Source organism: Crocodylus porosus, unplaced genomic scaffold (genome assembly GCF_001723895.1).
Source record: "Crocodylus porosus isolate Cpor-Errol unplaced genomic scaffold, CroPor_comp1, whole genome shotgun sequence".
Lineage (NCBI taxonomy): Eukaryota > Metazoa > Chordata > Crocodylia > Crocodylidae > Crocodylus > Crocodylus porosus.
In genome coordinates this window covers 15,093,832-15,117,498 of record NW_017728917.1, presented here as the reverse complement: position 1 = coordinate 15,117,498, position 23,667 = coordinate 15,093,832, and the positions used below count along the sequence as shown (strand labels likewise).

Here is a 23,667-nt window from a genome sequence, read left to right as displayed (position 1 = left end):
ATATTGTTGCCATGCTGCCATTCCTTGGGGAGAGAATGTTTATCAGCTCTCTCTCTTTCCATATTTCATAGCTATCCTTCCATTTAACTGGAAAATCATGAAGGCAGTGTGTTTTTTCTAACTTGTCTCAATGTTGCTAGTATTTATACAGGTGAACCTGATGGAGGATGTCATGTTTCCATAATTTTTGTGCACTGGTGGCTGCTTTACTGAGAGACATGCCTAGGCAGATCAGAAGACATTTTTTCCTTTAATATGCAGAAAATTAACTTGTAACCACTTCTGTGATTCAGTGGCTATTCTAATGAAACTGTGCTGACTGTTTATTTCTAGGCTGGAGAATACGTAAGAAGTATTTCTTAATGAGGATTAAGAATCAACCAAAGGAGCGACTAATGTTAAGCTGGGTATGTGTGCAGATTGTATTTTTCTTTCAGGTTCTTAAGACAGCTAAAAAAGGATAAGCCAAAGAAATCTGTTGCTTGTCCCTCAACCAAGCCATAAACAATGTTAAGTGCATCTTTAGTACTTTTAGGGATGCCTGGCTTTGTATCGTTGTGTCAGGCTCTATATGTAAAAAGCAGAAGCAGGTAGACTTGGGAGTTTAGCCTTCTGAAGGGTTCAGTTGTTGCTGTGCAAACTTCCTGCTCTTAGTTAGTTAAAGATTTGTTTCTTTTCAGGATGCATGCAGAGTTACCTCATGTTAGCATTGCCCTTAACTACTCTCTAGGGGTATCTTTTGCAGAAGCAGCATTTCAGTGACTTTATTAATCAGTCCTTTATTAGTCATCTTTTTTTCTGTATGCAATAGAGCTGATGCCTCTCTGATTTTTGCCTTTGTATTTACTTCTAGGCTGACCTAGGCCCGGATAAATTCTTGTCTGACAAAGAGTTGCAATGTGCTGTGAAACTTCTTTCTACTTGCTCTGTGAGTATTACCTTGGTGACTTCTACAGTGTGCCAATCAAAATGATCCCTGACGAGGGTTAATCCTGCAAGTGCATGCAGTCTAACAGAAAAGTATGTTGCACTGTAGTTGTTCAGACCCTAATTAAGCCTCCCACATTTTTGTAAGATAATATTCTTTCTCCTAGAAAGTAATGCCAGGAATTTCAAAGCTATGGCAGATGATGGTGCTTTTCTTTTACAGTATTGTGGACAGATACTGGGAGTTAATGGCAGATCTGCTTGTAAATCTCCAAGATTTTCATGCTGCCTAAATGTAATTGTTTATCACTGCTTGAGAGGTATCTTAAAGCTGCAGTGCATAGCTGTGTAATGTTTGCATTAGGACATGCAAAAAAACTTTCTTTAGAATCTGGAGATGCAGTGTTACAGAGACTGCTGCAGGGTGGATCCAGCAAGCAGGTTTGTCTGAATACAGAGTTGTATTTTCTGGCTTCACAGCTTTAGGAGTCACAGCTTTAGGACTCTGCTAGGTGTGTGAGAACCAGCTGGGGAGGGATGTTCTGAAACTATTAAACATCTGTGCGCAGCCCTGGAACTTGAAAACAGACACATTTAGTGGAGTTGTTAGCTAAGAAATGCACCCCTGCTGATGCCTTGCTCTTGCTCTGTCAGTTTGAGGCTAATCTTATGGCCAAATTTTCAACCTTTTGAAACTGGGAGGGGAAAACCCACCTGAAACTTGGAAACAAGTTGCTGCAGGAAATAAATAGCCCCCACTTGCACAGAATTACTGCAGAAACTTCTGAAGAGACTGTGAAATCACCATTCAGTTTTTTAGAATTCTGCCTCATATGCACAACCAAGGATATCTTTATACCATACAGTTCCTCAGTACTTACAGTAAGGCTGCTCACTTGAAAAAGTGTTTACAGGACTGAGTCTATATTACCTTTTAAGCAGGAAGCTATGAATCTGATCAGAGATCAGCAAGAAGGCCACACACAGCAAGTTTGGGCACTGAGGGGGGTGGAGGGGTTGCAGGAAGGGAAGAGATTGCAAAATCCTCTGCTGTCTTCAGGAGTGTTTTACATACATCTCTCATTTTGGATTACAAAACAGGAGCCTAGTTCAGCCCTCACTGAAACATGTGGTAAAAGTCTTGTTGATTTTGATGGAAGTCAGATAAAGCTCCTGCTATGGTAGTTTTACAGATAGCCTTAACTTGAGTCTAGATACTTGGTAATGTAAGGTGATGTCACTAACAAAGACTGGTTTGTCACTTTGAACAAATAATTAAAAACCTGATATTACTTCAGGGTATCTGTACTCTCCTGTGTGAATTGAGCAAAAAAGTTAATTTGCTGTAAATTAGGTAGCTAAATGTTAATAATGGCCTCTTGTCTCGACAGCACCCTTACATTTACAAGGTCACTTTTGCTACAGCCAATGAATCCTCTGCGCTGGTAATCAGACCATTCAGTGAGAAAGGAACGCTAAAAGATCTTATTTATAAGGTAAGGTAGTTTTATACTTGTCAGCTTATATGTAGGAAAATATTCTGCCATGTTTGGTTACTTTGTAGTCTATAGAATATATCTTATAACAGTAAAAAAAAAAAAAATACCTTTTTTATCATATACAGTTGAGTAGATCAAGATGATTCAGTTTCTTTCATAGTTAACATACTAAAGGTAGCATTTTTGTAATGTTCATTAAAACTATGTATTTCTTTTATAGGCAAAACCAAAAGAGCCATTCCTGAAAAAGTACTGTAATCCCAAAAAAATCCAAGGTCTTGAACTTCAGCAAATAAAAACATTTGGGAGACAAATATTAGAGGTATATGGCTTTTAATGTTAAATTACTCTTGCATTGAAAGGGAGGTTATCACCTTGGAAATGTCCTCATGCATTTTACATCTAAGATTGTTGTAACTGCAAGAAACTAGCATCTTTCCCCCTTTTTAGCTAGTTTAATTTTGTGCATGTGACAGCACTTTGCATACTTTTAGTTCCACTATAGTTCCTCCTTCTGCAATGAGACACTCCTGTCAAGCCCTCAGTGATGTAATTGGAGCTCTGCAGAAGTGCTGGGATTTGCCTGTATGAAACTGCTTCCTGTGATGGGGACTTACTCCGTGTGGGTGCAGAAACATGTATTGATTGGGTGCAGGGGAAGAAGAGAGGAGACCCTTATTACCATTCTAATGCTTAAAATGGGTACAGAATCAGGAAGTTGAATTTTTTTTTCCAAACAGTTTTTTATTCCATTAAAATTGACAGTGTTTTCTTTAAATCATATGCTTGCCACAGCTGACATCAGAAAATGTTTTGCAGACTTCAGAAAACACCTAACCTAAACACTTTGTTCAGTTAAAAAAATTAGCTAGTTTAAATAAAAACACTTTGTATCCTCTTATCCTCGGTACCCTCCATTTAGCCTACTGTTTCTTGTTTGATGTGCAGAAATGGAGGTTTCTGGGAAACAGGGGTAGAGGACTGTGTGAAAAGAGGTCAAATTTGCTTCCATTCTTTAGGGCCCTCTCCTGTGGCCATGGAAAAAGAGTACAAGTGAGCATTCTGCAGAACAGTTCTTGTGAATGAAGATGGGAGCTGAATGGGTGAAACTTAAAGCTCGAGATGCTGGGGAGCTTATACTTCCAGTGCTTTCTCTTTTAAATAAGTTTCATGCCTTTCCAAGCTCTGCCCAAACAGACTTCCTTGCATTGACACCTTTTTTCCCCCTTCTCTCTTTGTTTAGGTATTAAAATTCTTGCATGAAAAAGGATTTCCTTATGGCCATCTTCACTCTGCCAATGTGATGTTGGATGGTGATGCATGCAAATTGCTAGATCTAGAGAATTCCTTGCTAGGACTTCCATCATTTTATCGATCTCATTTTTCACAGTTTCGGAAAATTAATGTAAGTTATTTAAAAAATAAAGGCTTGAGTTGATATTTTGTGTGTGAAAATTCGTCACAGATGTGATAGTAAGACAGACTGTGCTAGACAAAAAACAAACAAACCAAAAACAACTTAGTCTATCAACCCTAACAATATTGTTTTAATAATAGTGCTGTTCTGGAAAGTATATCTTCAGTAGGAGTGTGCTAGATTTAAACTCAATCTCTGGAATGAAATGGGGATTTTTTTTTCTTCCTCAGAGATAAGTAGGCTAGAGACATTATATAGAATTCTAGCTTTCCCCAGTTCATATTCGCCTCTCTACGACAGGCAGTTTGCTGTGTTTCTACAAAAGATACTACGTTTAATGCCACCACCTCTGTTGGCAAATCTACCTTGTTGCACTGTAGGGTCTTAGCCTGTGTCTTGTCTTGCCTGCAAGTGTTGGCTATAATAAATCCCAGAAGGGATCACACGGGACAGCAGGTGCTGACCTTGTTAAACAGGTTTACTGCATTGTTAAAGAAATGATGGAAAGTACCTGGTTAGTCCGAATCTATCACTGCCATCAACATTTACTAATGTCTTGGCTGATAAGGGAAGTTACTTCTGTCTATTTCAAAATGTAGTTCCCAAAACTGACAATTGTCCCCTTTTAACATTTAACTGTCTATGCTAGACACACTCAAATCTACTAAATATGCGCTGGTTTTTTGTACAAATAATGGTCTTCTGGGGATACTTTTGTTTGTCTGCTTGTCCCCTGGCTGGAAATCAGTGTCAATTAGTGCTACTTCATTAAACCTTGTTATCTACTGTTAGATGTGCTAGGGAAATATTTCACTTCAGTATAAGGTTTTGAAGAATGCTTCTTGAATATTTTGTACAAATAAAGATTGTTCTGGCAAGACTACATTTGGTCAATAATTAATCTGTAATGTTAATTGCATGAAAAGTGTCAGGTGGATACTTCTTTATGGGAGTTATTCTAGTTGCATTACAGTAGTGAGTGCATTCAGACTGAGTGCCCTTTGTACATGTGATCTGATAACTAGGCCTTCCAAGTTGTAACATATAAATAGAAAAGACAAAGGCTGAGGAGAAGGGTGTAATCATCCCCATCCATCACGTGGGGGAGTGGAGGTACTAAGTGAAGTGACTAGGATAGGATTACACAAAGAGTCTGTGACAGTTGGGGATAGAACCCAAATTGCCAGAGCCCAAATGTGGTGCCTTCAGCATAAGACCACACTCTTCCTCTCATGAATTAGATAGGTTTCAGAATATTGCAGTGCACAGTGTGTTGGTCTTAATGAGCTGTTTCTTCTTCTGCAGACGCTAGAAGGCATTGATGTTCATTGTTTTGGTCACTTACTGTATGAAATGACTTATGGGAGGCCTCCAGATTCGATTCCGGTGGACAGCTTCCCTCCTGCCCCATCGATGTCTGTTGGTCAGTATGCTGTTGTTAATTCTTGTCCTTTGCTTACAAATATTTCTTACCTGCCTTTCCGTTTAATCAAACCAAAAGCTCATATCATATTAGAATGCAGTAAAACCTACCCAAAATGTCCTGTGCTTTTAGAATGTGAATTTGATGGCCGGGTAACTATTTATTAAATGGAGCAACTGCAGTAAAAATGTATGCTATTTGCTTGTTTCTTTACTGAGAGGTTCCTTTATCACAAAGGATGTATTCTTTTCTCCCACCCCCACTTCAAAAAAAAAAAATAAAAGGGTAAATCATATTGATCAGTCCTTACCTGAGTAATTGCACAGTCATTAGTCATCTGATTAAAAATTACATCTGCAAATGTCAAACTTTAATATTAAACACACTTGAAGTATGTGTACATCCCCTAGATTCATCACTGCAGTTGTTAATAATCCCTAAATTGAGGGGGAAAATGGTTTTCTGATGTGTTCAAGCAGTATAAAAATGTGCAAGCTTTTTCTCTTCATTTTTTAAGTGTCTGTGTTGGAATCCATACTGTCATGTGAAGCCATGAAGAATGGCATGCCAACAGTCTCCCGGCTCTTACAGATGCCGTAAGTCCTCATTGACTTGTGTTTTTGTAATCCTTATAGCAGTATTAACATGGGCAAAGGAATTTCCGTGCTCTCATTGTAGATAATTCCTTGTCACTTTGGGGAAGGGGGAGAAGCGGGTAACAAATCTAAAATGAAGCCATTTATGATCATGCTTTACTTGATATACTTGATCTACATCACTTATAAAATATGATTGATGTTTCTTTGTCTGTTTTATCCCTTGGTATATCTTAGTGTAAGTGCATTTACCTGCACGGATTTGAATATATTGCTTCGGTTATTTAAATGGATGTAGACATCACGCTTCCAAATGCATGTACCAGTTTTTGCAGGATGCTTTTCAAGTGCCTAACCTAAGGGATTTTTTGGTTGCTTGTCCCCTTTCCAGAAGTTTTGAAATTTATATTTTTTTTCTGGTAGCCTGAGATGTGATTTACAAGGTGGATTTTGTTGTTGTGCTCAACAGCAGTATTCCAAATAAGGTGTGGGGGAAAATGTAACTTCAATCCTTAAAATGACAGGCTAGTGTCAGGGTATATCATCTGCCCTCCTTGGGGACATGATGTGAAGTTCCCTATTCTCTGGATGGAACTAATAAAGTCATGTCTCTGTCCCCCCTCCTTTTTCTTTTCTCTGAGGCAGAGGGAGATATTAGGCAGTAAATAAATATGATAACAGGAAATTTGAGCTTTTGAAGGTTATGGATTTAGAGATGATGATTCATGTCCAGCCTGAACTGAAGCATACTATTTTATGCTTCATTCCTTTCACATTCATTTTATGTGCATGTTCAAGGCATAAGTGTGCCAATACAATGTGTACTCTGTGTTGAAGTATGTTCCATAGAACAAATCCACTTAACTTTGCAAGGGCACATAATTAAACATGGGGAGGGGAGAAGAAAGAGAACTGCAAACCATTTTTAAAAGTCCTTTACTATCTTAATCTCACTTCTGTCTGAATTGTCTACCTGCTGCTGTTCCTAGGTATCTGGATTGGAGAATTTAGATCAGCTCTATCGCTATCATAAACTTGGAACAGTTGGCAGTAGTTGAGTGGGCGTGGGTGCATGTGTGTAGGGTGGAATCTCTAAACCGTTTTTTGGTTGTGGGAAGCTTAACTGTGACTCCTGGAGAGGTTTCTGGAAAGTCTTCCAAAACACAGAGAGGATATAGAAAAGTGGTGACAGTTCCACTTCAGGCTGTTCAGATCACCATTGCTTTCTGGTGTCCTTCAACCTTGTTCTGAAGGGAGAGGGTTAACCATGTGTACTGTTGCTACTCTCACTGAGGGAAGGGAATGGATCTGAGAGCACCTGGTTTCCTTATTCTGTTGCTTCAGTTGGAGTGTTGGTTAGAATCCAGTTATGCAGAAATGTCTGGTTTTGCTCAGATACTTTCCAAGCGCATAATTATTTTGAATAGTCTGTAATAATTGTGTAAAGTGAGAACTCACTGTTTCTCAGGCTGTTTGTTTGGGTGGCATGAGAAGCAAAAGCTCTGACCCTTTGTTGCTTATTAAAGAACACAGAGCATTTTATGCAAATACCTACCAAACCCTACCTACCAAAATGACCCATCTTTCCATTGTGTAGACCAATTGTGGTCTTTTTTGGCAGGTGAGCCACTAATTAGCCCCGTGCCTTCTCTGTGTACCACTCTGATCCCCTTCCTTCACTTGCTATTCTTCCCTTTCTGCTCCCTGCTCCCTACCCAGTTTGCTGGTTCATGTTCTGTTTTCTGTCTGATCTGCTGCTGTATTGCCTGTCCCCTCCCTGATCTGCCATGCGACTCGCCTGGAGGGTGCCTGTGCCACTTGGCGCACATGCCGCAGGTTGCCCACCCCTGGTGTAGACCATTTCTTCAGGTGCTTTCCTGCAACTGTTCAGTCTTGCTGGCTTCACATCAAGAGTGATGACATTTCCCTCTTGGATGGGTTACTGCTGCTTGTACAGCACAAGGTTTCAGAATGAGAAGGCAACGCATAAATATCAGCACAAATATAAGTAGTAGCAGGTGAGGGAGGGGATGGTCCCTACCACTCTTGGGAAGAGTGTACTGATCTTAACGTATTCTTTCAGATTATTCAGTGACGTTCTACTAACAAATTCTGAAAAGCCACAGTTCAAGGTAAAATTGACTGACGTCAGCATATCCTGGATCATTGCTAAGAGCATGTTTAGCTGGCTAGCCTTGGGTGTTGACTCCAGCCAGCCAAAAGGGACAGGGCTGAGCAGGGATTAGCAAATGTGAGGTGTGGGAGAGGGTTCTTGGTTGCTGCTCCTTTCCAGGGAGGGTGGAACAAACAAAGCAGAGGCTTTTGTGGGGAAGGAGGGAAGCGCAGAACAGGGCTATGCTGAGGCTACACAGCACTGAGTTCAGCAGTTATTCCATGCTGACTTGGCCAAGGTGCTTGTAAACACCAGACAAGAATTGTGTAGCCTCATTTTTCTTCATAAGCATTTCCACCTGCCTCCAGTATATGCTGTCACACTTCAGAGCCTGACTGCCAAATTACTTGAGTGCTTTTGCATGCAGTTCTTGCTGGGTAAGTGTTCTTGCTAACAGTGACTGAAACCCATCTGTGAGAATTGGTAGAACCACTCTGTTGCCTATCCACCACTCCCCAATCCAGTCAGCAGCTATTAGACTGCGCGCTTGAGTGCCTCATGCATTGTCCATAATGTTCTGTCCTCATTGTTGGACTTCAGCTATATCTGGAGGGAAGGTTGCTTGCAGTAATTCCATGTTTTCCACTAATATTAGAGCCTGGGGCCTCATCACAGATCAATACATTCTTCAGATTAAAAGTGGGTATCCAATAGTGAAGCTCTAGATTAAATTTTGGTTTATATATTCCCTATCATGATTTTTTTTTTCTCATTTATCAGATTCCCACTAAGTTAAGAGAGGCATTGAAAATTGCCAAGGAATGCATAGAAAAGAGACTAACTGAAGAACAGAAATTGGTAATTTTTCTGTGTGTTGTCTGGTTCTCACATCATTATTTTCTCCTCTGATTATTTCAACAACAACAAAAAAGTTTTTAAAATTAAAAAAAAAATTCTAAACAAATGTTTACAACACTGGAAGAAACTTTGGAAATACAGCCCTCTTATTTTCTTTATGACTTGTTCTTATTGACAAATGCTTCTTCTTGACAAATGCACTAGTTGCAATCAATAGTCTATAATACATTGATTACATAAATTATGGCTTAGTAGACATCAAGAAGCTGTTGAAATGTCTGGGTGAGTCTAAGTCATAAAGTCTGGATGCAAAGCCTTGGTCCTTTTAAAACCTGGGTTTTTTTCCACAGTCCATTTTAGGGAATCCCACCCCCCCCTTCAGACTTGGAACAGAAGTTTCCCCAATTTCAGTAAAGCTGGTGTCTTTGTGCTTGTTTCAGGCCCCCTCTAGTTGAAAAAATGTCAGTAGTGCAAGCCCTCTGGACACTTATATTTGGGAGGCTAAACTTTCCAATCCCTAGGAAGAACAATAGTGGTGTTAAAATATATTTAGTTGCAGGAGACTTGACTTTCCCATCTCACCCACTTCAGAATATATCCAGTAATCTTCTGATGTTACAGCTGTTGTATGTGTGAAGTGCTCATTGTCTTTAGTAGTGGCTCCAAAGACATTGTGGCTCCAGTCAAGCTCTGAGACATTATAAATCTAACTTCATTGCAGGGACCAGGGCTGATGGTATCTCTAAACCATTCATGGAGAAATTTTGAGTATTTAAACAAACATCGAGAACTTTCTCTAAGCTTAAGGGAATGTCTCTGAGGTCAAAAGTAAAGATTTTGACTTGATATAGCTTGTCTTTGGTCTCTCCCCTTCTGAAGATTCACCAGCACCGAAGACTGATACGAGCTCAGTCTCACCATGGTTCTGAAGAAGAAAAAAAGAGGCGGAAGATCTTGGCACGAAAGGTTAGCAGGATCTTTCAGAACAAGTTTCTTGCATGCAGAAGTGTGCGCACATTCTGGAGAAAGAGGGTGCTCTGCATGTGAAGGTCATGAGAGAAGTGTTGCAGGAATTTATGCACACGCATGCATGCACATGCGTACAGCCCCAGGACATGCTGGCCATTCTCAGAGTGCTTTAATTTGTGCAGTCAGGTGATGTGCTGCAAAACAACATTTAAGTGTTGATAATTAGTTTAACCTTGAGTGAGCCAAATAAACCCCTCTGAGAATTGGCTGTATGAATTCATAGAGTTCACAGAACAGCCTGCTTGGATGCACTTTGATTAAGGTGGGCATCATGAACTTGGCAGCTCCTGTCTTCAACCAGACGGAGTGACTTTATGGCCATATCATCTGCCAGAGCGAGGGCTGGGAACTAGTTTCTAAGTGGGCTGCTGGGGATATCCTCCCAAAATGGGATTCCTTGCCTGATGTCAAGTTGGTGTAAGGCTTGTGATGTTAGGGAATACTTTATAGAAGGGGTGGGAGTAAAACATAGGTGGTCCTTGAGTAACAGTGGTGGAGAATGATTTCTTGTCTCTTCCTTTTTCTTCTTGATTCAAGAAGTCAAAACGCTCAACCTTTGAAAGCGGGGAAGAACATTCAGCAAAATACAGCAACTCAAATAATTCAGGTAATTGCAGAGAAAACCAGTTTTACCACACTTACTTCAAAGTCTTGATCTTCTTTCTGAACTAGATCATTTGCTGGTTAGGTCCAGAATCTCAGTGAATTTTGTACCTTAGAGTAAGATTGGAGTATGAAAAAGCTGATCCTTGTCTTCATTATTTGTAAAGATCAAATGATGTGCTAAAAAATGTAGTCACTAATTAGGTTTTCAATTAAGTAACTATCTCAGAGTGGTGTTTGACCCTCTGGAAGGATCTCTCTTTATAAAAGCACCCATTCAACCATTTTGAAACTTTATCCCCATGGCAGTTTATATTCCTCAGTAAAAAGTTACACAGACAAATTGATGATCTGCTGAAAAGTTAACCACGTTGCTGTCCAGTTCTGCAGATGACTGTTTGTGGGGAAGTTTCACCTTACTGAACAATGTAGTTGTTCAGTCTGTGTTTCTTTTTTTCCCCTTGCAAGGCAGTTAGTTAAGTGTCTGTATCAAATGCTTTCAGAACGCAGCCTGTCAGGAAACAGTTAGTTGTCAAGACAAATTGTAATGCTGATGCAAATGAACTAAAAACTTCTCTCCTAGGAGAGATGTGGTCAGAGCTGCAGTTAGGGAGCACCCATGTCTCAAGGACTGCAGAATTTGGACCCAGAAACTCCTCAGCCTGACCACTTCTGAAAAGAATTGGTCCTTGCTGGGGAGTTCTGCCCAGAGTGCTTCGTTTTTGTGGGGCTTGTCCTGCTGTGGGATTTTGCCCTGCAAAGTGTTTCTGCTCACAGAGGGTCTGATTCTGCTACCATTCATGCCTTACTGTCTGAGGCAGCATTGGTTCAGCAGTCAGTAAAAGGCTGTTTTCAAAGACCTGCTGTATGTTGAGTAACCAGAAGTGAAACTTGAGTCGCTCTGTTGTTGTCTTGTTCAGCAGGCTCTGGGGCAAGCTCCCCGTTAACATCTCCGTCATCTCCCACTCCGCCCTCGACGGCAGGTAAGTCACAGCTACGGAAGTGCCTGTCTGTCTCTTGTTCCATTTTGTCCCTGTGGTAGCTGTACTTCAGGGAAGGGAAAGGATGACACTGGGGGGGCAAGAGGCAGCCCTAATACAACATTCACCTGACATTCTTCACCTTGTAGCAACAAAAGTGCAGGCAGCTGGATTCTTTTGAGCATCATAGCCTTGTGTTATACAAGACTTCTTGTTTTAACAGGTTTCCCTATAATACTCCTGCATATAATCCACTCACACAGTATAAATTCTTGCTTCAGTCTGTTTTGCCCTAATGCTTCCTGCACTGTTACGTTCTGAATGTCCTCTGGGCTTTCCATTATGTCACAATAGGCTTTGCTCTGTGATGTTCCATTCTCTGCATCCCCCAGCGCTGTTCTGTGGTTCAGCAGTCTCCTGTGCTGTCTTTGTATATCCAGGTTAATAGTCAAATCTGCATTTATAGGGTCATTCAGGAGCAGTATTAATAGAGACTGCTAAAATGATGTGCTGCCAGGAGGAAAAGCGTTCAGAGAAAATTGGGCTATAGTGACTAGTTCACCTGATTTCAGGAATGAGTACCTTGCTATTTAGAAGATATTTAAAAGACCTCTGTCTAAGATCCATGAAATGGTAGGGGAAGTGGTCTGGTCTGGTGGTGGTTTTTAGTTAGCTGGTCATAGAATGACCTTCTACATCATGCAGCAATATATGGAATAACTAGTATGGTCTCACTCAAGCTCAGGATATGTTAATAATAATTGAACTCTTCTCTCCTGTAAGAGAAGCCTCCTGTTCCATTGATAGCAACCTATAAGCTCTCCATCTTGGTGCTGCCTGTCTCAGGGCTGTGCCATGGCTTGCTGGTGCTCCCTAGTATGGTCCAGAGGCAGTACAGATGTGGCCTGAGACTTGTGTAGTCTGCAAGAACATTTCATCCCATGTTCAGAGAACGTCTGTTGCATGATGCGACTCATCCTGTTGATGATGCCTCATGCCTGTCTGCTCAATAGTGGGCTAATCTGCTGTGTGATCCATGCACGTGCTTCTGACAAAGTATTGTGACGTGGTTGGTAACGCTGTGTCGCTGTGTGTGAAGGCTTCTGAGTATTGCCACCATTTAAAAAAGTATTCTGTTGGGACTTACTGCATCTGAGAAGCTATTAGCTCATCTGATCTTGCATGAATAGGGGTGATTGTGTAGTAGTACCACTTCCAGTGGTAGCTAGAAAGGGAAGCCTGGGGTTGTTTCTTGTTGATAACTTCTGCTTTCTGCTTCAGTGTCTCATCTGCATTCTTATAATGGTTCTACCTAGCTGAGGTGCATGGCAGAGGGTATGAAGTCCGTTCAACTCTAGGCTTCTTGTCAGGATCCCGTTTCTCTATGTTGGACAGTGTAGTCTCAAGGCAATGCCTCGTGTTGTGGTAATGGGATACACCTACACCACAGTGGGGGGGAGGGCATCTGACAGCAGTATCATCCCCTGCCCTGTCCCCACTATTGCCATGTCTCTTGCTTGCACAGTGGAGTTGCTCAGCACATTAAGTGAGATTTCTGCAATTAAATGAAATTAAAGTACAGTTAAATTCTGCAGCTAAATTTGGTTCAAGAACTAAGGGCTTTTGGAACCTTTTGTAATTGGATAAAAACCCACCCCTAGGTATTTTCTTTCAGTTGACAGTAGTTGGTCAATACAGTTCTGTTTCAATTTCAAGGCTCAGGCTGAATAGGTAAGTTTGAGACATGACTCAGAGCTGGAGTGCTACATTAGACCTTTTGGGAGGAAGACCATGACATTCAGGATTGAGCTTGGAGAAGTAGCTGATTGGAGCTGTGGGTGATCATAGTTAGCATTTTAGTGGTGCCCTGCTGTGAGCAATTAAATTGCATTAGCACATCAGAGCCTTGTCTCAAGACTGCCTCCTCCTATGCACTTCTAGTTGATTATTTAGTGGACTGGGAACATCTGCTGTTAGAATGGTCTGAGCTAGACGAGAAGAAACATACAGTGATGCTCTATTGGATTGCAGATTGTGAGGGCCTGACCTTCTGGCATAACAAAGGATAAAGAAAGAATCCAGCCCCAGATAGGGAAAGTCAGGCTATCTGTTTCCTGGTTTTAATAGTGTCAGAGCTAAGGACACCAGCAAACAGTGATGAGTATTGCAAACAAATGTTTTGGTTCTTTTTAAATGGCTTCAGTCTGGCTATATTCATGGCCCTCTCATGTTTGCTTTTGAGTGCTTTTTGTGTGGAAAGCTCATATCAAAGATGTATGCATGAGTATTTGTAAAAACTGCTGCCTGTCCATGTGTTTTTTGGGAAGCTTGGGTGCTCACCTGCTCGGGGAGCAGGAGCCATACCATGCCACTGATATAAGCAATATAACATGAGTCTTCTGCTTGTGATTGTTCCAGCAGTGCATACAAGGAAGTCACAGCTGGTTAACTAGCATTCTGCCAACAGGGGAAGTCTAACTTTTTTTGCAAATTACTTACTGCTTTACTACCAAATAGAAAGAAATCTTTCTGGGATCCTTTTGTTTAGATTTAGATGGTGGCAAATGCTGATTGTCATACAGCTTCCTGTGGGTCAGAGCTCTGTCTGAGGATTTAAGTCACTTCCTGTTGCATGTTCAATCTTTAAACAATATTAATTCTGCAGTCACTTTACAAATCCATTCATTTTTTTTGTGTGTGGTCAGGAACTGTAATTGGGGCCAGATGGGCTGGAAGACATGATAAAAAGGAATGTCAGAATCTTCATTCCCTCCCTGCTGGTCCTGGCAAGCATTTATTAATAAGCACGCTCTTCTGTGAAAGCACTAAGGGCTGAAAGATGATGACTCTGCTTGGTCCATCCTCCCCATCTAAAGTTTATGAGTTCAACAGGTTATTTTGTGATAACTTGTGAGAATGGAGTGGAGGGATTGGATTTGCCCACAAAGGAGGTTTCTGTAAGCCAACTGGCATGTATGAACAAAACATTTTCCTTCTGAAAGTTCACCCACACAATGCAAGTGCTTCAGGATAAAAAGTAAATAAATGTAGACATGAATTGCATGAGAATTGTTACACTCTGTCAAATGAATGGATTTTGTGTTCTATGGTTATTCTTCAGAGTCATTCAGCACTAAAGTTGTACAAGGAACATGTACCTTCACTAACTGAAAGTGCTTTCAAGACCCACAAAGCTTGACATCTGGCACTTGAAAATGAATGCATGCGTGTTTTGCTTTTAGAAGCATGTTTAACCAGTACATAAGATTATCAGTGTGGAAGAATGTGGTTCATTGTATTATGTACACAGTAACTTGACTGACTTTGTTTGCCTTTTATGCAAAGAGCTCAAACCCGATACATTCTTGTTCAGAGAAAAGTGTTTATGGGAGTAGTAAAACGACTAACCATTATGTAACCTAGATAACTGCACAGCTAGCAGTGTCTGTTTTTAATTACTGTGTGACTGAATGATACTACAGTCAGAATAATAATTTGTCCTCTCTCTCTCTCTCTCTCTCTGCTGTCTTCAATAGAGCATGCATCATTTTGAACGCGAATTTCAGAAAAGTAAGCTAACATTGATTTTTCTCTTTAAAGATGCTCTGTTTCTGTCTGGGAAATCAAAGACAGCCTTGAACTTCTGCTACAAGTGAATGAAAGAGCAGTAGATTTTAAGCTACTTTGAGTTGTTTTCATGAAATACGGCATCTTTAAAAATACCACTGTGATTTTTTTTTTTTTTTCCCTTGTTTGCATCTCACTAAGCAAACTTCAGTGCAGTTTTCACAGTTCCTGTCACTACATCCATTATTAAGATTTTGTTTCAATTTGGGCATCAACTTCTATAACACCTGATAAACTTTTTGTTCCTTTAACACCCTCATAACAAAAACAACCTTGTAAAACCTTGGTAAGTTTGTTTGAGTGTTTATTCCTGTGACTTTGTGAATGAACAGATATTTGGCTGTGAGCAGCTTCCAGTGTGTGTGTAGAGGTAACAGGGAACCACAAATCAGACTCTTGCATTAAATCACTCTTTTTTTTTTTTTTTTTTCCTCCCCCCAACTCCCCAAAGATTAGGAAGGATTTTCCTTGTTGGACAAATGGAAGAAAAATAGTAGCTGCCCCTGCTGTGAGGTTATACTTAAATGAGCAAGGGGTTCCTTTTAAGCATGAGACTGTGAGGGTTGTCCCTGTTTTTGATGACCTAATTGAAATGAAACAGCTGTTGCAAACCTTTATGTACGTGGGCAAGTGCAGCATTTACTACTCATAGGCTATCTTCTAGTGTGGCTTCACCAATTTCAACTGCTGCATCTGTGTGTGAAGGCTAAGTTGTGATTGAAGGTTTTGGAACAGTTGCTGAAGCTGGTAAGATGCCTCCACAATGGAGAAACTCAACTTCCCCATGTTTCGAGCAGTGTTGCTAGCTGTTCTATTTCCATGTATTATTTACATATTACCTAACTATAAAGGATTTAAAAAATGTCATCTCCCCCACAGCTCCTCCAAGAAAAGAAACCAGGCAACAGTGCCTTGGCCTAATTGTATATAGAGATCCATCATCATGTGAATGGTGGGGGCTTTCTGCCTTTTCCCATCAAGTGTGTCCTTTTCTTGGTCCCTGTGCTACTGCTCTAACTGAGCCCTGTGTGGAATTCAAGCCACTGTTTATTTTTTGTGACGCTCATACGATGCAGTCTACAACTGAATTCTTTTTTAGCCTCTTTAGTCCTGCCACCTCAGTCCTAGTTCTGCTTTCTGTATCTTTTTTCCAGCTATCCCTTTCCTTACCAGATGCTCCCGACTCTTTCATAGCATGCTGTATTAATACCTAGCAGTTCTGTTCACAAGTTAAGCAGTGAGGATGTGGGAAAATGCTTCCCTTGTTGTGCTGTGCTGTGACTTCAGTTATAGTGCAGTCTCGTTCTACTCAAGTCGTTCTTTCTTCTGTTGTAACTTTCCATGGTATTTTCCAGCGCAATGTTGATCATCAGTGAGCATGGGACAGTTTAGAAAGACCAATGCTTGGGATGACTCCCCAGTATATTTTACTAGACTGCTTTGTCAGGCCTTAAAGGCTTCTTCTCTTTTAAGAGGCCGGGATGGTCGAGTTGAATAAGAAGGACAATTCAGACAAGTCCGTGACTTACACAGTGAACCTTTGGGTCGTCTTCAGTTTGTGCTACCTTTTTGCCTTGTGCTTTGATTATGAGAGAGGTTGATTTTAAAAGAATCCTCCTGCAACAAAGTCAAATTGTTCCAGTTTGCCCAGAGCTGGAGTCCGCCCCCTGAGCTTGGATATTTCTGTGTGGGGCAGGAGATGAATTCATAGACTTGAAATGGTCATGCATTTCCATGGTAACGTGGTGTTGTGCCCCTCTGGGTGCTGGCTGGTGTGTAGCTGGGATGTTCCCCCTCTCATAAATGGCTGAAGAGCACGAACCTCAAGAATGCTCTGGGGTGATATGACCCTGGCACCCATTCCTGCCCAGGGCAGGGGGTCAGACCTGATGATCTGTTTAGGTCCCTTCCAACCCTAAGCACTATGATACTATGAATGCAGTTAGGTACTGCCCAGGTCACACATTGGGTTTTTTTGTATCTGCAGTTTCTTTTCCAGGTTTGTTCCTGTGTGGGGGAGGAAAAAAGCCTGTAAGACCTGACACAGAATGACAACAAGGGAAATTTGAGCTAAGGTCACTTGTCTTCTCAAACCAAGCCTGTTTTTCTTTCACCATCAGTAGTTGATCTAAGATCATTGTGCAGCAAGGAGAAATGTGACAAGTAGAGAACAGAATGGCTTCCCTATGCTTGCTTTCTGTTGCTCAACCACAGGCCTGACACTTCATTGAAAACCCCTCAAATGCACCCTTGCGTCTTTTTAATTAGAGCCATTTGCTGCCAGTGAAAACCTTGGTAACTGCTCTGTTAGCCTGGCCACTTCCCTTCGTTCTCAGACAGTGGCACAGTTCTCATCTCTTGTTAGCAGTGTTCTCCAATATGCTAGATCTGGCAAAAATAAATGCAGTCCCATTGACTTCAGATTCCTTGCTTTTCAGTCTGGTTACTGGATAACGCATTGTCAAAAGCTTACCTGCATGGAGGACTTGAATATTATTGAATAAGCACACAGCTGAGCCCTTATCCTTCTCCATTCTCTGTAGGATATGTGAACAGGATATTTGAAATGCTCATCTTGTTACCTGAGAGAGGGTGAACTAGAAATGCCACATCTGACTGTGTGGCCATGTGTGGTAGAACTATTAGAGATCGCAGTTGAACATCTTATTTACTTGTGTATTTATGTCCGGTGCATGGCAGCACAGCTCTCAGACAATCGAGGACAGGTCTAAGTCAGGACGTAACGGAATTACCCAAAGTCATGGTCTTGTAATGTAATGCAAAAGGAATCATTCCTGTGGCATTTGTGATTCATACTCGCAGCCCTCACGAGTCTGATGAGCTACGAGGATATCACGATTCAAGGGTATGACTTAATAAGAAGTGCTCTTTCCACTCATTGCAAAACTGTTGGTGAGCTTTCAGAAACTATCTGGCCTCTGTGTATCGTCAGTCTATACGCAGGACCCTGGCAATCAGTGACAGCTGATACCTCCTTAAGAACCTGAGATTGTGATGTAGCTATGAATAGGTAACTGGGCGCATCTACAAGAGATGCTACATGGCCATAGCTTGTCACTACAGCAGTGAAGTGTTGGAAGCAACCCGTGCAGCATCGTGACTGTGCGGCAACGTCAGTTACTGCATAGACATTTAGTACTTGTGTAAGCAAATACTAAATGACTGCACAGTCTGGCACATCTGTAGATATGCCCTGTATGACATGGTGCCAGAGCCTATAACCTCAGAGCCTTGGTTTGTTCCTCTGAGCCAGTGCATAACAGTTTCTTGTATTTTCTAGTTGCATGATTCATTGAGTTCCCAAGAAATGGGGCACCCAGAGCTTGTCTTCAGACATGGATTGGATGACTTGGTGTAGATCCCTGTGCCCTGCATTTGCAGGAGGGTGGATTAGATCTGCTAGGTCTATCTCATAGTTTAGTTTCATAGTTTCTAGGGTCGGAAGGGACCTGAGCAGATCATCTAGTCCGACCCGACCCCAGCAAGATGTGCATCTAATCTCCTCTTAAACACCCCCAGGGTAGAAGCCTGCACCACTTCTCTTGGAAGCTGGTTCCAGACCCTAGCCACCCTGACCGTGAAGTAGCACCTCCTGATGTCTAACTTAAACCTACCCTCTGCCAGCTTGTGACCGTTATTCCTGGTCACTCCTGGCAGTGCTCGGGGAAACAGTGACTCCCCCAGTGCCTGCTGATCCCCCCGCCGACTAGTTTATAACAGGCCACAAGATCCCCCTCAGCCTTCTCTTGTGGAGGCTGAACAGGTTCAGGTCCCATAGCCTCTCCTCGTAGGGCCTGCCCTGTTGTCCCCTGATCATGCGAGTGGCCTCCTCTGGACCCTCTCCATGCTGTCCACATCCCTCTTGAAGTGCGGCGCCCAGAACTGGACGCAGTACTCCAGCTGCGGCCTGACCAGTGCCGCATAGAGGGGGAGGATCACCTCTTTGGACCTGCTTGAGATGCATCTGTGGATGCATGGCAAGGTGCGGTTGGCCTTCCTTACTGCCTCTCCCCACTGCCGGCCCATGTTCATCTTGGAGTCAGTGATGACTCCCAGATCCTTTTCCGCCTCCGTGCTGACAAGAGGGGAGTTCCCCAACCTGTAGGTATGGTGCCGGTTGTTCCTCCTTGGTTTCTGTGATCCTCCTATTCCACAATCTGCAGCTGCACATGCTCAAGAATTACTGCCAAATATACTGGCTAGTAATGTAGCAAGGGAGCTGCAGTCTTTGGCTCAAGTGCCTTTGCAAGCAAGTTCTGTGGATGTATTTATTGATTTACATGTTTTCTCAACTCCACAGGAGCAGCGTCAATACCCCCTCCACCTCCACCACTGCCACCACCAGCAGCTCCCCCTCTTCCTCATACGGATGTGCCAATACAGCCTGACCCTCGGCCTGCCATCAGTGCAAGCCGAGGAGCCTTACTTAGCTCCATTCAAAGGTTTCAGAAAGGAACTTTGAAGAAAACAGAGACGTGTGACCACAGTGCTCCCAGGATCAGTTGAAGTTACTGGTTACGCCAGGACTGGATTCCCTCCCATGTTCTCCATGGACAGATACCCTTCACACCTGATGACTGAGCCACCAGCGAGGGGTGGTATTCTGCAGCTGTCTCTTCAGACCCATTTCAGCTTGTTCTAGGAATTTCTCTCCTTTAACTAGCAGCACCATAGTTTGAATTGCATTGCCATGCCCTGGTGACAAGTATCCACTTCCTTTATTCCAGGTAAAGGAATTCTGGTCTTTAGCCAAATGCATGTTTCTAGAGGTGCAGCAGGTTGGTTTTTTTTCTACCAACAAATTAAAGGCTGAAATTAGGAACAGCTCTGACAATGGTGAATCAGTAATTTTTTTTCTCTGATTCTACTCTTCCTCTTGTTTCAAATGCTCAAATCTAATTTTGGTCTGCTCTGAGTTACTTTCCAGCATTGTCTTATAGTTGGCACATTAAATGTTTGCTGCACCAAATCAGCAACTTTGTTTTAAATCATTTAAAAAAAGCACTTAATGCAAAGTGTAGCACACAGGTGAGGGAGAGGGAACTGCAGACTTGATTCTGTCTTCACGTGTTTGCTGTTGGAGAGTAGCCTGAATGCTGGTCAGGATTACACATGCTTGAACTAACCACCCCAAACCTGCTCTTCCTAGCTATCTATTGCACTTGCAGGGGAAATGGTGTGTTAATTCAAGAAATAATTGAAGAAAGAGTTAATTTGGCACTGGAATATTATTCAACACACCCAAGTTTTTCATCTACATGAAACTAATTTTGCTTTTGGGGAAAATCACAAAACACAATTTTACAATTTAATATCTTTATTTGAAAGATCCTTTATTCTAAGATTTGCTTAAAACCTTAAACAAATTGCACTTTAAAGGATTATGATAATCCATTTTTAAATTCAAGTACATCAGTGTTTGTTACTATGCAGAGAATGTCTGTGTATAAAGTTTCATGTAACTTGTGATATATATTCAGTCTTATTTTTATTAAAATAAATGTCAATGGAATTTCTCCAATCAGAATGGTGGTAGATGCTTTCAGATCTGTTGTAAACCGGACTTTGCAAAGAAACTCCAATGTAAGTTTCTGCTTGCATACGAATTAAGACATGTTGGCATTACTAAGTGGAGTGAGACGGGGAACTGCCCTTGTGCTAGCCTTGTTCATGGGGGTAGAAATTGGGGTCTTGAATAGCAGAGTAACATTTTGCTAAGGGGATACACCACAGAAGTAAGCCTGGGCAGGCCAAACATCTACAAGTGCATCTCTAAGATGTTCTCTGTACCCAAGCTTGCTGAGCCATGAAAAGGCCAAGGTGCAGGCTTCCTCTGGCCTTGGGCTGTGTTCATGCACAGAGGGATTTAAGAATGGTGGTGCTATACTAGCAAAATAGCTTCTACTGTAAAAGCTGAGCCTTTGTATTGGCACAGGAAAGCTGCCACAAGCTATCCTAGCACAACACTCCAGCTGATCAGCAGTAAGATACTGGCATATGTGTGTCAGGGATTTTGCTCAGGCTTAGCTAATCTCCATTGTCCACAAACCCCCTGTATTTTAAAGTACTGTGGCAGTTGTCTAACTGTGGTATAGTAATATGCATCTAATATGTAAGCTTTACAGGGTTCCTACCTAGGTTTTATTCTTTTAACTGCACTGTAGAAAGCCTTTAGAACTAAGCCAAACAGTGAATAGGGTGGAGGAAAATCTTCCCCAGGCTGCTGTTTTACCATACCAGGTACTTCAGCTGATCTGAAACTGAACTGAGTGAAGGGGGTCAGGGGACTAGAAGCCAAGAACAGCTTGACTAGGCAATACTGGAGAGACTGTAGGTGGAAGGATTAAAATGCCTGATCTACAAGGTAAAAGCTGTCTTGGGGGCTTCTTGCTGACATTACTCATCAACCTCAACTGGAGCCTTTGCAGCTCTAGAGCCCCAAAGTGTGAACAGAAATTCCAGAAGTGTAAGTCTAGTACACACACTTTCTGTGGTAATGGCTCCATCACCACACCTAGTCCTACAGCAATAAGAAGCAGGTGCAAAAGAGGCCCGTGCAAGTGCAGACTGACATCTGAGTTGTGATAAAAGGCAGCTGTAGAGCCAGTCTAAGCCTAGAGTCCAGCTCCACTGCCCTGTAGCAGCCTTTAGGCTGTTCTTTCACTTTCAAACCACTCATTTGACCTGTTGTAAGTAGTAGACAGACAGCACAGCTGGGTAGTCATTTATTTCTCATACTAAATTAAGACCATTTAGAATGAGACTCTCTGAAAGCAATAGTAGAACAATCCATTCACTGGTACTATCAAGTCTTGGAGAGGGTACAGATTCAAACTTACAGCATGAGACTGGAACAAACACAGCTATATACTTCCCTATGGAGCTGCTTAGAGCTGGAAGGGTGACTGAAATGCTGGTTTATTACACAATTAGCCATATAAATAACTTTTAAAGTGTCATTTAACCTTTTCTTTCTGTACAGAAAGGTTCATGAAGCTATACAAGGCAGTTATGAATACAATAGTTTGTAGTACACTCCATATGCTTTAAACTAAGACATTTTAGAAGAACATGTTTGTAACAGTCTAGATATTTAACGTTTTCTTCACTGCAAAGATGATATCCTTCACTTGAGGTATGCAGTTCTCTTCCAAGATCTTTGCATAAGGCATAGGAACATCTGCCCCTGTGACACGCACAGCTGGAGCATCCAAGTAATTGAAGGCAGGTCCTGGAACAAAGAAGGGCATCTTAAGCCATGCAGAGCTAGCTTTTGTTCCTTGATGTACCTGCAGTTTCACAAAATTGGCCTGCTCTGGGTATTTGGGGTCTTATACAACTGCACTGCAAACCCGCTCTTGCAGCCTTCCTTGGTTAAATGAAACCAGATGTTTTTGCTGTTTGGTCCCTTCACTCAGCAAACACTTGAGAGGGAATGCTTCAGCAAAGTGATCCGGTGGCCCTTACGTGCTCAGCTTCCCAGGAGCTGCTTGAAGCTCCATGCATCAGAGAGGTGATGAGTGCGGTAGAACAAGGGACTAAGGCTCTTGTTACTTCATAAGTTAACACACTTTTCTGACTTAGCATCTAGTATGGCAGCAAAACAGGCTTTGTACTTTCCCCTCATACTTGCCAGGCTTGGCTGTTCATCCTTCACAAGACAAGGCTGAGGGAGGACCTGGTGACCATCTATAAACTCACTAGGGGGACCAGAAGGGTTTGGGAGAGACCTTGTTTCCCCAAGTGCTCCCTGGCATAACAAGGAATAATGGCCACAAGTTATTGGAGAGGAGGTTAGACATCCGCAAGAACTACTTCACAGTCAGGGTGGCCAGGATCTGGAACCAACTTCCAAGGAAAGTGGTGCTGGCTCCTACCCTGGGGGTCTTTAAGAAGAGGCTTGATGCCTACCTGGCTAGAGTCATTTGAGCCTGGTTTTTCTCCCACCCAGGCAGGGGGTCGGACTTGAAGATCTACAAGGTCCCTTCCAACCCTACTTCTATGATTCTATGATTGGCTGGAAGGAGTTCATGTACCAGGAAAGCAATAGATTAGAGGCAAGTGACAAAGTACAGATACATACAAGTTACAGGAGCTGAGCAAAAGATACCTTCCATGATTCTGGCACATATTTCGGCTCCTACTCCAAACTGTGGCCAACCTCCTTCCACTGTTACAAGGTTATTTGTCTTCATAATGCTGGCTTCTATAGTTTCAACATCCATTGGGCGAATGGTGCGGAGATTTATCACCTGGAAGAGAAAGTGGTAAGCGATTTGGTACTAGGTCCTTTAACCCTAACCCCCACCACCTTGCATACTGGAGCAGAGTCTTTCACTTCAGGAGTACTCTGTATTCATAGTTTCTAGGGTCAGAAGGGACCTGAGTAGATCATCTAGTCCGACCCCCGCCATGGCAGGAAATAATACTGTGGTCAAACGACCCCAGCAAGATGTTCATCCAACCTCCTCTTAAAAACCCCCAGGGTAGGAGCCAGGACCACCTCTCTTGGAAGTTGGTTCCAGATCCTAGCCGCCCTGACCGTGAAGTAGTGCTTCCTGATATCTAGCCTAA

General features: G+C 42.1%; 2 protein-coding genes across 6 annotated transcripts in view; one reads left to right on the top strand and one right to left on the bottom strand.

Annotated features, from left to right (window-relative positions):
- Positions 1 to 20,696, top strand: part of PXK (PX domain containing serine/threonine kinase like) — a 30,469-nt gene extending 9,773 nt beyond the window's left edge. The window contains exons 5-18 of one of the 4 annotated variants that reach the window (XM_019536759.1): positions 334 to 407; positions 854 to 928; positions 2,319 to 2,423; positions 2,647 to 2,748; positions 3,670 to 3,831; positions 5,149 to 5,266; positions 5,784 to 5,862; positions 7,946 to 7,994; positions 8,756 to 8,833; positions 9,713 to 9,799; positions 10,400 to 10,469; positions 11,389 to 11,448; positions 14,982 to 15,015; positions 19,394 to 19,449. In XM_019536759.1, coding sequence (XP_019392304.1) covers positions 334 to 407; positions 854 to 928; positions 2,319 to 2,423; positions 2,647 to 2,748; positions 3,670 to 3,831; positions 5,149 to 5,266; positions 5,784 to 5,862; positions 7,946 to 7,994; positions 8,756 to 8,833; positions 9,713 to 9,799; positions 10,400 to 10,469; positions 11,389 to 11,448; positions 14,982 to 14,998 — 1,076 coding nt within the window. In that variant the 3' untranslated portion in view covers positions 14,999 to 15,015; positions 19,394 to 19,449. Of the gene's footprint in view, positions 1 to 333; positions 408 to 853; positions 929 to 2,318; positions 2,424 to 2,646; positions 2,749 to 3,669; positions 3,832 to 5,148; positions 5,267 to 5,783; positions 5,863 to 7,945; positions 7,995 to 8,755; positions 8,834 to 9,712; positions 9,800 to 10,399; positions 10,470 to 11,385; positions 11,449 to 14,981; positions 15,016 to 19,393 lie in introns of all 4 variants that reach the window. The other 3 variants (XM_019536758.1, XM_019536757.1, XM_019536756.1) reach the window with 3 other exon arrangements.
- A 773-nt stretch (positions 20,697 to 21,469) lies between these two features.
- PDHB (pyruvate dehydrogenase (lipoamide) beta) overlaps positions 21,470 to 23,667 on the bottom strand; it is a 6,242-nt gene continuing 4,044 nt past the window's right edge. For both annotated transcript variants that reach the window (XM_019536760.1, XM_019536761.1), the window contains 2 exons: positions 23,204 to 23,345; positions 21,470 to 22,324 (listed from right to left, as the gene is read on the bottom strand). In XM_019536760.1, the coding sequence (XP_019392305.1) occupies positions 22,179 to 22,324; positions 23,204 to 23,345 (288 nt within the window). In that variant the 3' untranslated portion in view covers positions 21,470 to 22,178. The remainder of the gene's footprint in view (positions 22,325 to 23,203; positions 23,346 to 23,667) is intronic.